The sequence below is a fragment of the Schistocerca piceifrons genome, chromosome 1 (assembly GCF_021461385.2).
Source record: "Schistocerca piceifrons isolate TAMUIC-IGC-003096 chromosome 1, iqSchPice1.1, whole genome shotgun sequence".
Lineage (NCBI taxonomy): Eukaryota > Metazoa > Arthropoda > Insecta > Orthoptera > Acrididae > Schistocerca > Schistocerca piceifrons.
The window spans coordinates 355,339,413-355,352,871 of record NC_060138.1 but is presented as its reverse complement, the minus strand read 5'-3'; the positions used below and the strand labels follow the sequence as shown (position 1 = coordinate 355,352,871).

At 38.3% G+C, this 13,459-nt stretch overlaps 1 protein-coding gene across 4 annotated transcripts in view; it reads left to right on the top strand.

Moving 5' to 3' along the window:
* The window catches only part of LOC124784582 (exportin-7), a 247,235-nt gene that overhangs the window by 88,537 nt on the left and 145,239 nt on the right, over window positions 1–13,459 (top strand). For all 4 annotated transcript variants that reach the window (XM_047254115.1, XM_047254113.1, XM_047254114.1 and 1 more), the window contains exon 6: window positions 1,459–1,578. In XM_047254115.1, the coding sequence (XP_047110071.1) occupies window positions 1,459–1,578 (120 nt within the window). The remainder of the gene's footprint in view (window positions 1–1,458; window positions 1,579–13,459) is intronic.

The following is a 13,459-nucleotide window of genomic DNA, read 5'->3' as shown; positions in this document are numbered from 1 at the left end:
CATTCCTCATCACCAGTAATGGTATGGGATAGGAATGGTTGGTGTTGTGCACGAGCCAGTTGATGACGAGCAAGCAGAGATGTACATATGGCCACCTGCTGATTTTTGGGGCTTGTGGTACCCATACACACGATTTTTGAACCTTTACCATTGCATGCCATGCAAATGTCGCTCGATAGTGGAATCATACCAGTTCATTACATTTTCCCTTTCTCAAGTATGCTGACACAGCTTATGTGCATTAATGCATTTAAACAATCTTCATGAAACCCCAAAGGTCTTCCTGAATGTGGTGAGTCACTAATGGTGAAAAATTCCTTCTTAAAATCAGAGAACCATTTTGTTGCCGTGCTCCGTCCAGTGGCATTATCATCATGCAAGGTGCAAATGTTCCCGGCCACCTCCGTTGCTGTCACCCCTCTACTGAATTCAAACAGAGGAATGTGTCTGAAATGCTCAGATTTCTTCATTTGGCACTCTTTTGTACCGTCACAGGTCTACTCACTATCTCCAAATGACAATATGTAAACTCAGATAGTAACAGTGAAATACAAATACAAATGGCATCGGCAAATAAACCCCTCACAACCAAAATATCAACATGCAAAACAAAAATGCTATGAACTTAATGCACCAAGTTAATATTGTCTATTTTTGCTTTTTGCATGGGGCACACAGCAAGAAAAATATTAACCATGAAGTTCATTTTCACGTTTTGAAATTGTATATCAGCGACAGTCATGTGGAAAAAGAGCCTTTTTGCTGTAAACTAACAATGTTCCCAAGTTTAAAAAATCAGTCGTTTTTTCCAATTTTAGGAATTTACATTAGTGTTAATTTTGTGTGCCTGCTTTTGTGTTTAGAGCCAGATATTTACAGCCTAAAAATTATGCATTAATTTAATTGCTATGCATTTATCAACAACAGTATTTTTTCTTTATTTCTTCTTGGTACATGCTCCAATTTGACTTTGGTAAAGTAAAACAAATATTTTTTGTTTTCTTTGAATTATATGTAATTGAGATCCATCAGGAGAGATTAATAAAATGTTAATAATGAATGCAAAATAATAAAAAATACTACAATCTATAGTTCACATTAGCAAAAACATGTTGGAGGGTAAAGTTGTTGACATGTAGCTGAGAAATAATTTGTATGTGTAGCTTCAGCTCGTGGCGCCAGTAAAGCTGTCACTGCTGCTTATGTGATAGACAGTGCTGCTCCAAGGATTGTGGGAATACCTGATCCCTTTTTTAAGGTGACTGCCCTGGCATTAATTTAATGTTCACACAGATACTGTATATCAATTTGGAGCTGTTTAAATTCATAATGAAAGAAATTTTAACTTAAAATTTCATTGACTGAGTTATGGTTTATGAATATGTCATTATTGTCCTTGTTTAAACATTGGTTTATTTACAACTATTAGATATTCATCACAATTTTAATTTTTTGCAGGCACTGTCCTGTCTTGTTCAGATAGCATCTGTTCGGAGATCTCTCTTTAGTAATACAGAGAGAGGAAAATTTTTAACCCACCTTGTGAATGGTGTGAAACACATACTCCAGAATCCTCAGGTATGTAAGGTGTGTCTTGCTGAAATAATGCATATAAGATGATAAATGAAGAACATAACATTCTTCAGGAAAAAAAAGAATGTCACCCTGCTGCTACCAAATTCAGCATATGTATTCAAGCTAAGGACAAATAGTGAAGACATTTTAAAATAGCAGAACTTGTGATTTGGATACCATATGATGAGCAAAGAAGAATAGGGCAGTACAGAGATTTGCCTGTAGTTCACATATTCTTCTGCCATGTCCTCAATTTTCCTTCTCAACTTAACCAAGTTATGGCACTTCGTATTTACTAATAGTTATGTATGTTTCAGATCAGTTTTAATTCCATGTTTTTCTCCATATCACACTTCGTTTTCTCCCACCTTCCTGTTTCTCTCTCATTATATTACACCGTATGTTTCTTGCCACTTGTTTATGACAACAGGGTTTTTTCTTTTTTGCCATATCCCAAGTAATTCCTTGAAAGTTTCTTATCCTTCCCTTATGCTTAAAAAATCAAGATGGCATCAGTATTCCCTTTATATCCAGGTAAGTTGGGTTAAAGTTTATAATAATAAACATCCTGAAAAGCTTTAGCATTCAATCTTCCATAGGTGTCTGGAAGTCCGTAATACTCATTGATAATTAGTAGATCTCAATTTTGGTAGGTAGCACAATAGAGCAAGTAACTTAATGTTATGTATAAAAAAATCTAAAAATATTTAGTTTATAGCAGTTCCACAGTTTTTCCTATGCAGAGGCCTCTGGTTGTTAAGAAACACTGTTTATCATTGTAGTTAGAAACTTACTGAATTGCTTGCTGAATTAGCCAAGTAAATTAACCAACTTGCCAACAAGTTAAATGCTTCAAATGAAATTTCTAGTTTCTGAACTGTTGAGCTTCCAGTGCTATCTACATTAAGATATACCAATTCTGTTTATCTAGTAAATAGATTTCTTAGAACAAAGTAAAATAAATTTAAAATTTGCATTCATTTGTTATTGACTTTGCTAAGATCTCCATTAATGCTCAAAACATCAGTATGAGGGAAAAACCTTTTTTCACAAAGCGCCCAGCATCCGTCGCATCTAGAAATAAACTTTCCTGTAGACAGAAGGGGATGGGGTCTATACAAGCTGAGCAAATAAAGCCGAAAGGGTGAATGACAAACGCTGTTTATGTGGTTGGGTTTGCAAATTATCAGCGTTGTTATAATTACTAGCGACTTCCATAGATTCAGACAACCAGAGTGGAAATAAACGACTAACAGGAATAACAGGCAACTAAGATTACTTATTGTCTTCCCTGTGTATCCAAGAAAATTAAATTTTGACAAAACACTTTTGGCCAGACCGCTACACTACTAAGGGCCAGTTATACAGTCCCCGGCTAGCAGCCGCTAAAGTTCTATTCTGGGAGTAGCGCAGAAAACGCGTTGTACGTACATGTAATAACGCTTAACCGGAGAACAAATGCGGGATAACTACTCCGGTGATTGTGGCAGGGTTGCTGAAGTTAACCAGAGAATAAATTTTGACACTGACAGAAATAGTTACAGAATTAGTGGTGACAAGAAATTCCAAATTAGAATGAGGAAGGAGAAGATACGGAGACTCTCACAAATTACGGAAGAATATGACGATTCCAAATTTATATAAAAATTTCGTACTGCTACTTTTCGATCTCATGCTTCAGAAGCTAGAGTGTATGAATGAAATGTGAAACTATTTCCTAACATAAAACTTTTTGCTTGTAGTAGGCCTAATAGGCATTTGATATTGGTTCTTCGTGAATTATATTCTGTCGTGTTATAAAAATGACCATTTGTGCCAAAACAGTCTCGTTTATTTGGTGTGTGTAACAATTGCTGCAATATTAGGAAGGCCTGTTTCGTTTTATCTAGCACACAGTGGCAAAATACACGTAATTAGATCGAGAAACCACACCAGTCGTGGGTACTATTTGTACTAAAAGCTTTTGTGGTATTAAACAACGACATTTCGTTTGTTCATGGAGCAAAACATTGACGAACTTTGATGAGGTAATATATTATTTCCCAGAAAGGAAAGTACGCCATATAAAGCTGTGGCAAGATTAGAGAGAAAAAAATGCTAGGACTTAAGGATTGAGGAAATGTGTACTGTCTTGCTTGTCTCTTGTTTTTACTCGTTTTATATATCCTATATTTAGTTTTATGTCACTCGAAACAGCAAGTTATTAGCTAATAGGCAGTAAAGACTGCGAATTTTCTGAAGAATACTTGTTCTCCCGGTTACGAATAATCCCATCCACTATTAACTGTGATATTTTTTTAAGAGGGGCAGGATGTCAAACTGGCCGATTGGGAGCAGGAGAGGCACCACAGGACATTTTAATTTCCACTGGCCTGAATATAGTTTGATGGCACCCATTACAAAATATTACATGTTTGAATTTCACAGAGCGAAATACAGAGACGTGCGATGGAAGAATGCTGGTGAAGAGGCGTGCCACTGTACTTCGGCATACTTAAGACGAAATGTTTTACGTTCCCTCGATCATATATGTTTTGTGTATCAGACTCATCAGAAAGATGTGCGCTACAAAATGAAGATATTTTTGAAAAGTCGATTTTTAAATTTTTTACCTGCTACCTCTAAAACTAGAGGGAGGAGGAACGTCACTATCTATTATTGCCCCGGTTCGGAAATATCGTAGATCTGGACCTGATGCGCAGAGCAGTCTGAGTTGTTGTTTGGAGGTGGTAGTCTCCATGTGACCCCTGTTTACATTAAATGATTTTGCTGTTTCCTCTTCGTTTATTGTTCTCACGTCATTCACATAATTATGGAAGGCTAAAATATTAGCTTCAGATTTTATTTTGTTTCCACCTTTCTGACAGTCAAGCGTTAATTGCCTTGCAGAACAATGAAGTTATTTTTGTTGTTTTGTTAAAGAAATTTGACTTTTATTAATCTTTTCTGCTGAGACAGTCAATTTATTTGAAACGAAGTGTTTAACTCCACACTATTGACTAGTTTCAACTGTCGCGGGAAAATATTCTGAATGGTTGTTTGAAAAGCGTTACTTTCTAGTAAATTAAATTTCCTTTTACACAAGTTGAACTCTGTGCGTGAATGTCCGATGAATTTCTTAAATTGGAGCGTTTGACTCTCATTCAAAATTCAAATCTTTGACGATGACCATTTAGAATATTTTTGAGAGCAGAAGTTCAGACATTTATGTTGTTGTTAGAAATTTCACTGGCACATTTGTGTGCGCATAAAAGATCAACATTATGTGTGAAAGCTTAGCTTCTCTTGCAGCTTTTCAATCTCAGAGGCCAATATTATACGTGAAAGGTTTTCTTTTCTTGTAGCAACACTATGTACAGTAATTTAAACCATTACCTTTTCCTATTTGTGTGTTCGCGCTACTGAACAGTGATGTTGCTATTGGCTGACTACATCACATGTCCTATGCTCTGAATATCCGCTGACATCGGCTGGCGAGGTCACGTGACATGAGCTACAACTGGCTTACAAAAGCGCATCACAATCTCGATTTCAATCCTTCGGAAAGTAACATGCGGTGTTTGGTGGAATTCGAATTTATACTTTTGTAATACGAAAATATGCAGTGTACATGTTGCTGCACATCGGATATCTTTCCAAAACGTTTTTTTTTTCCCCTGACTTTCGTTTTCTAAAGTGCCGGGAAATTCTATGCAGGTGTAGAAAACCACAAGCATTGAAAGGATTGATAAGTTTTACAGTTCCGAGGAAAAGTATACTGTTACTTAACACGGAAAAAGTGTATTTTCATCCGGGAGGAAGTGTATTTTTAACCAGGAAAATCCGGGAATTTTTTTTGCTCGTCCACGTATACACCCTGTATAATATCTCAGGCATGTCTCACTCCATCTGGATGTTAAAAAAACATGCCTTCAGTGCTCTGAGATTCTACATATTGTTTTATATATGTTTAAACTTCAGTTAAATTTCATCCAAACTGATTCTGTTTGGCCAATACCCTTGCCACTGTGCCGTTTTATGCATATTGAGTTACATGATAGGGTTTTTGTTGTAAAACATATCATTTTACTTGATATAAACTTTTTAAGTTCTTGAATGCCTCGACCATCAGCTGATCTTTTCCTTTTCATCATGTCGTGTGGCTTTCTTTGCATTATTAGATGCCTGTTTTTTGTAATATCCTAAACAATTTTCATTTGCTCACATAGCATCTTCCTTTGTAGTGTTTCATAATTTTGTGTTCATAGTGCCCTGCACCTGTATGATATTGATGACATTGTTTTTATATAGATAGATAAGGCTGATTCTTTTATTGTTTATTTTATTTTGGCCAGGCAGTATTGAGCCACATGTCCATCTTCAGCAGTTGTAAATTTACTGTTGTTCATTTACAGAATTTCTATTGGTTTGTTAGAATTTTTACTTTTAATTAGTTTTTAGCATGTTCTCAAATGAAAGGGGTCATTTTTAAGTAGTTCATGTACTTTTCATCATTGTGGTTCCTTTATTTGTTGACTAAATGTTATACGCTTTATTTTCTCTTTTACTTTGCTTTTTCTTAAATCATATTTGATATTTCATGGCTGATACATGATGAGCATCAACACTTTTAATCTAATACTTTGACTCCTTTAAAATAAATTGTAAAAGTATATGTTTGTAGAATTAGTTTGTAATCTAATCATTTATACTATTTTACCTTGTGATTTTCTTTGTGAAATCATTTCACATTAGTAAGTCTCATTCTAAAAACCTTAATGCCTCATTTTTCATGTTGTCTGTGATACTCATATTATCTTTAAGTCTCAAATCTCTCAAGCTATATTTTACTTTTGCCATTTGGATAGTAAGATAACTGGTGTCCGGAGTAGAAAGGGTATAAAATTTAGACTGGCAATTGCAAGAAAAGCCTTTTTGAAGAAGATAAATTTGTTAACATTGAATATAAATTTAAGTGTTAGGAAGTCTTTTAGGAAAGTATTTGTCTGGAGTATACCCTTATATGGAAGTGAAAGGTGCATGATGCAGTTCAGACAAGAAGAAAACAGAAGCTTTTGAAATGTTGTGTTGCAGAAGAATGCTGAAGATTATGTGTGTGGATCACATAACTATTGAGGAGTTACTGAATTGAATTGGGAAGAAGTTAAATTTGCGGTATAAATTGACTAAAATAAGGGCCTGTTTGAATTGGACACATTCTGACACATCAAGGAATCATCAATTTGGATGGACGGGTAGCAGATCGGGGAGGGAAACCAAGAGATGCATATAGTAAGTAGGTCTGTATTGATGCAGGTTGCAGTAGTTACCCAGAAACAATGTATTTTATTCCAGATATTTCTGATATCTTTGGCAGGACACATTTACTGCAGATAAGTCTGAAATGTAGTCTTCTGATTCATTTATTTATGTTGTCAATTCTAACCTCTTCAGCAGTTTCTTGTGAAAAATCTGCTAAAGAACAATATTAAATAGTTGTAATTATCTTGGTGTAAATACAAGGCCTGGGTAAAAAGGAATGAGATCCATTATTTTTCTCTGAAATGGCTTTATTAACAGCAGTACATCAGGGTTTCCACTGGGTCTTGAAATCAGGGAATATCAGAGAATTTCAAACACGTCAGGTAAACCAGGGAAATATCGGGGGGGGAAAAAAACCCACTGGAAGAATCTCATTTTTGTCTCAGTAGATGAAATGATTTGTTTACTGAGGTGTCGTGAATCGTTCACCAATTCTTGTAGCTACCTTAAAAGCTGCTGACAAGAGGTAGGAAGGCATGGGGAGTGGTTCATTTGGATCTGATTCTCGGAGACTGAAGATGCAACAATCGTAGACGGCAGTCATGTGTATGAGTTCTGTCTGAGTGATTGTTTGAATGTTTGTGTGCTCTCGTTTTCTGACAAAAGCTTTGGCTGAAAATTTAATTGCAAGTGTGATTGTCTTTTCATTGTGTCTGTCTGCAACTCAGCAATCATCTTTACGGTGAGTTGCTACCTATCCCCATTATTATTGATTCTCAGAGTATTTAAACAAGTTATCTGTTGCATGGATTGATCACTGTAGTCTCATTTCATCAACAAACTGTCTGTGGCTCGTGAATAGCTGGCCACTTTTTTTGGTGAATTTCCATGGTGGACCAAAACTGGGGACCGCTTCTGCAGGTACTTTTAATGGATTGGGCCTGTTGATCTGAAACCATTCATTCCCATTAATGTGCAGGCCCTGCCCATCACATTTAGTCTCACCGATCTGCCCATAGGCTGGGTCTGTTTATGTGTGGCATAATGCAGTAGATTTTTATGGTTTATCCATGGACCCAGGACTTCGGTGCTCCTCAGCAGGCCAGAGACCATGAGCGATAGATTGCAGGAATTGCGACTGTCTCACCTCAAGCACATTGTAAGGTGTGGCATTTTATTTGTTCTAGTACATTCTGGCACTTTAAAAGTAGTTTACTTGTTAGAATGCATGGACGATAAGAAGAAGAAAATTGTCAGTTGCTGGCTGTTTGTAGGCTATGTACTCATATATCACACAACACGTAATAGATGTAACACAGTGGGTAATAACCGACAATAATGAGCGTGGTAGAACCAACAACACGGGTAATAACGAACAATGATGAGCACAGTAGAACCAAAACAATTCTTCCCCACCTTATATACTTCTTTCAAGAGGCTTACTTTTTTCTGAGGTTATTTCTGAAATCAGGGAACGTATCTTAAATCTGTCTTGTGACTCCAAGGAAGTGCATATTTTTGTCACCAGATGTGTTTCATTTTATTTAAATAAAATAACAACAATGGTCGTAATGAAACACACATCCGTTTGGCTTGCTTTCTCCATGTAAAAACAGTTGATTGCAAAAGATATTGATATTAGTACTTCAGATTTTTGCTCACATCAGGAAACTTAATCTTTTTTTAAGACATTTCCTTGTTTGCACTATTGTTTCTTGTACGGTAGCTACAAAGACAGATTGTCAACTTACGTCATAACTTACCCTTGAGATCTCAAACTTTGTCAGGGAAAAATGCTAAAACTTGTCTGGAAATCAGGGAAATGTCTGGGAATTTCACTTGGAGAAACTTGTGGGATGCCTGTTATTACAGTTACTCACCTTCAGTATAATCGAGGCCTTTTGTCAAATGCCTGGAAGGCATCGTATAATTTCTGTGGATGTCCTGTCCTGACTGCCCTATGGCATGGATAATGTCATCTCTGATGTTGTACTGGATCCCTCGCACTGATTCTTTCCCTTTGGCAAAGAGATCATAATCGCAGGGAGTCATTTTGGGTGAGTATGGAAGATGTTTTAGGCTCTCCTGCTACCAGCGGTGCAAGAGGTCCTGGACAGCAGCAGCAGTCTGGCATCATGCATTGTCCTGCAGAATGATGGGTTCCTGTTCCATGAAATTTCGTTGCTCTCACCTGAGCACTGGACAGAGGTGGTGTTGCAAGAACCTAAAGAAGTAGGCAGCATCTACCGTCACCGTTGGTGATACGGCGTGATGCAGTATTGCCCTGTCTTTGTCATACGCCACAATGAACATCACCTTCATAGCATGTGGTGTACTGCTCACTTCCTGTGGACAAGGAGAACCAGGATGCCTCCATTCGTTGGATTGACCTTTCAAGTTTGGTATACACAAGCATACCCAGGTTTCACCGATAGTGACGATGTGTCAAAGTCATTCAGTTCCCTTTGGTACTGGCCCAACAAATCACGTGTGATGGCACAGTGATGCAATTGTTGCACCTCTGAGATTTCATGGGGTATTCAACCTACATGCTGCAGTTTTGCGGTACCCCAGAAAGTCGTGCAGAATGCGGAGCACAGCTGCGTGGCATACTCAGACTTCTGCTGCTAATTCATGCACAATCCAGTGGTGATCAACATCCAACAAGGAAGCAAGAAGTTGAACTGTATTGTCCTCCACGTGAGTTCATCCTGTACGGGAGTGATCCTTCACAGCATCTCCACTTAATCAGAATGCTTTAACCCATCGTGTGACTATGCTGTATGACAACTCTGCGTCACCACATGCTTCACACAGTCCCTGGAAACATTCTTGGGTACTCCAGTCTCATACTATTTCAATTTTGAGCCCTGCATGTTCCTCTATCTTTGTAAACATGTCCAATATTGTTGTGATATTCAGTGGTCTACACACCTGCTGTAGATTGACAGAATACTGTCCCCACTTGCTGTACAAACTCTTCTCAGAGGTCTTTGTTGGGTCAACACAGATGGCAGCTCACTGACTCGTTGGTTTGACATTACAGCAGTGTTGGCACTACTTGTATAAGATGTCAGGGTGGCACTAGGCAGCTAGTTTACATATTTATGATTAAAAAAACTTGTCAGGACAGAAGTTTCTGTGACTATTACTTCTGGTAAATAAGCTAGATTGTGATTTGATATTGTTACAGTTCAGTATTGCCTGTGCAGCTTCAATGATTCACTTACTTCCATTATACCACCATCTCATAGATTATACTTGGGGGTTGTTGAATTACAGATAGATGCTCCACTGGCATGATAAATGGGATATGTCAGATAATTTGCTAACCCTTGTTGTGACAGTCATAGGAAGGAAAGGCAGGACATGCAATATCAATGCAGTTCATCACAACCATACTTTGGGTGCCAATGACATGGGTGCTGGAGTTAGTTGCCATGGGAAATTGTGTATTAATGACAGGAGACATCATTGACTACTGTGTATTTAACAGCAAATAGACTGGCTACATTGAAGGAATCACTAATTTGATCATGCACAATGATAACCCATGAGCAGTCATACCATCCTGAAACACCCACGTCACAGTAGGATTCGGAAGCCACTGCCCCCAGACACAATGGTGTCCAAAATTAAAGCAACAAATGGAAATTTTTCAAGATATCATTTATTTTGCCACAAAACAGTAGAAACATGTGATAGTAAAGTAGGAACAATGTAAAGAATACAGAATGTAAACAACTGTAACATCCATAATGGTAGACAAAAATTTTTCATTTTTTTCCCAACTTAACAGACTTGAGCACGCTTTCTGACAACTCATTAATGTGTTCAGTATGGGGTGTGACCACCACTGGCAGCTATACAGGCCTGGCATCAATGATGCATGCTGCGAATGATGTCTTCAATCTCACATTGCAGCAGTAATCCCCATTCTTCCTGCTGAGCTGCTCGCAAGTCTTGGAGAGTGGCTGGTGAATGCTGATGTGATGTAACCCATGTCCCTAGTGCATCCCAGGCATGCTCTGTGGGACTCAAAGTGGGACAGCAAGCAGGCCACACCATTTGTGCAGTACCTTCCGTTCCCAAGAAAACGTCAAGCACCTGTGCTGTATCAGATTGAGTATTATTGTCCATTCATCCATCAGTATGAAGTATGGGCCCACAGCAACTCACAACTACTGCACATATGGTCCCAAGATCTTCTCACAATACCTGACACCAGTCAACCTTGCCAATTCATCTGTACAATTCCATGAAGAGGTGTTTGTGTGGTCAACATAATCCCTGCCCACACAATTAGGGATTGTCCTCCATATCACTCTCTTCCCACAACGTTCGGGTCCTAAAATCATGTTCCACATTCCCCCACATGTGAATCCGAGACTCACTCTCCAAACCAATTTGGAACTCATCTGTGAGAAGAACATTAGTCCACTGTTCGGCCATGCAGGTGGCATGTTGACAACTCCACTCTAGACGTGTCAGAGGTACACACATACAGCTGGTCTCTGACAATAAAGGCCACTCTGCAGAAGCCATCTGTACACCATATGCCTCGATACAGCACATCCAGTGAATGGTGCTACGTCAGATGCCAGTTGCCATGCAGTCCCAAGACGGTACCATCATGCCCTTACAGCCAAATAATGGTCCTCTCTTTCTGATGTCACATGTAGTCAGCCCTGACCTGGTCTTCAGGATACAGTTTCTGTCTTCATAAACTGTCACCACATCAGAGAAACAACAGAATGATTCACATTAAGCTATTGGACCACATCAGGTAGTGACTGTCTTGCTTCCATTCTTCCTATAGCCCTCCACTGCAGAGAGTCTGGTAGGCATCTTCTCTGCGCCATACTCCACCATCTGTGGGGGTGTACACAGCGACTATGGATGTGGGACTACCCGGAAACCACTATGCCATTTGACGGGTGCCCAGACATCATTGTTGGCATGGTTGTCTGTTGACCAGAATGCCATCTTCGATGCGGAACAGGATTGTACGGGTATCTTTCGACAATTTGTACGACTATATTGGTAGTTAGACACAGGATGGGGAAATAGCAGTTTGTTGCTTTACTTTCGGGCACTAATGTATGTACCTTTGCCACTGCACATCACATAAAACTATAATTATCAGTCCTATGATTACTACAATTATGCACAAGGAAGTCTGGATAAAGTGCATGTGAGGCAATGATTTGTAGTTCACATACACAAAAACCATATGATATGTCCTCCTTGACACCATGGCACTTTTTAAGGAGGATTCAGAGATAATCTCATGTATTGGATGTTCACACAGAAAGAACAGGACTCCTCCCAAGTCTTCCTTCGTCTCTTGCTGACAAGCAATACTGGTATCAGCTGTTCAATCAAGCGTGTACCTGTAATTATTCACCTACAAAACCACAGGATCATGTTGTACATTTAGAAAGATAATGCACATGTGCACTCTTTAAAATTGTGTAAGAATAGTCTGAGGCCTCTTGGTCAGCATTTTTTTTTTTTTTTTGTTTTTTTTGTTTTGAAGAAAAAAAGAAATTTAAGGGAACACACCTAACACCAACTGCTCTTGTTGAAATGGGCAGTAGCCCTATGACTTCCCATGGGACTGTGACCTAGAAATCAGCTTCCTCTCATACTTGCAAATGTAATTAATCTGGGCCTATCACTTGACCATTGTGGTTATGATGAATCTGCTAATAGAAATTAAGGACAGGGAGGTAGATTTCAAAGACAGTCTCAAAGAAACAATATTGAACAAAATCCTCAGATGCAGGTACTGGAATCTCACTTAATTAATGTGATGGTACTGAAATAAGTGAGACAGAGTACATAAAACTTTTCAACATGTACAAATTATTCGATGTGAAGTTGCTGCTCAGCCATTAAGAGAAAGTCACATGTAATACAATCTGACAATATAAAGAAAATGATAGTTGCTATTCACCATCTAGTGGAGGTGGTGAGTCACAAGTAGGTACTTGAGATGCCGAGTCACTGATAGGCACAACAAAAATCAGAAAATTAGCTTTTACACACACACACGTGCGCACACACACACACACACACACACACACACACACACACACACACACACACACACACACACACACACACACGAGTGGGCGCGCGCGCACCAGCACAACTCGCACACATGACCACTGTCTCTGACTGCCGAGGCCAAAGTTAATTTTCTGACGATCTTTTTGTTGTGCCTATCTGTGACTCAGTATCTCCTCTATTTGCTGAGTAGCAACTATCCATTTCATAATATTGTTCAATGTGTTTAAGTTGTGACCTTTTAAAGTTTTGTATATTATATATGCATTGAATGTGTTTTTGTACATTCAGTGTGTCTTATTATCCACAATAATACAGTTTTTAGCTGAAACTGGCCAAGAGAAGTCCATTAAATGCAAGTTTTATTAACATTTTCAGTCTTGGCAGAAAATGAAATATTTGAAAATCTTTATTGTACGTTACAAGTGTAGTATATATACGTTGTATAGTACTTGAATGGGATGTGCAGTGCCATTATTTTTTTGCTTCATTATATTCATTGGCTCATCATAAGAAACATGATAGCATGAATAGTTTTTGTGATTTTTAAGTTGCAGTTTCATCATTGTGA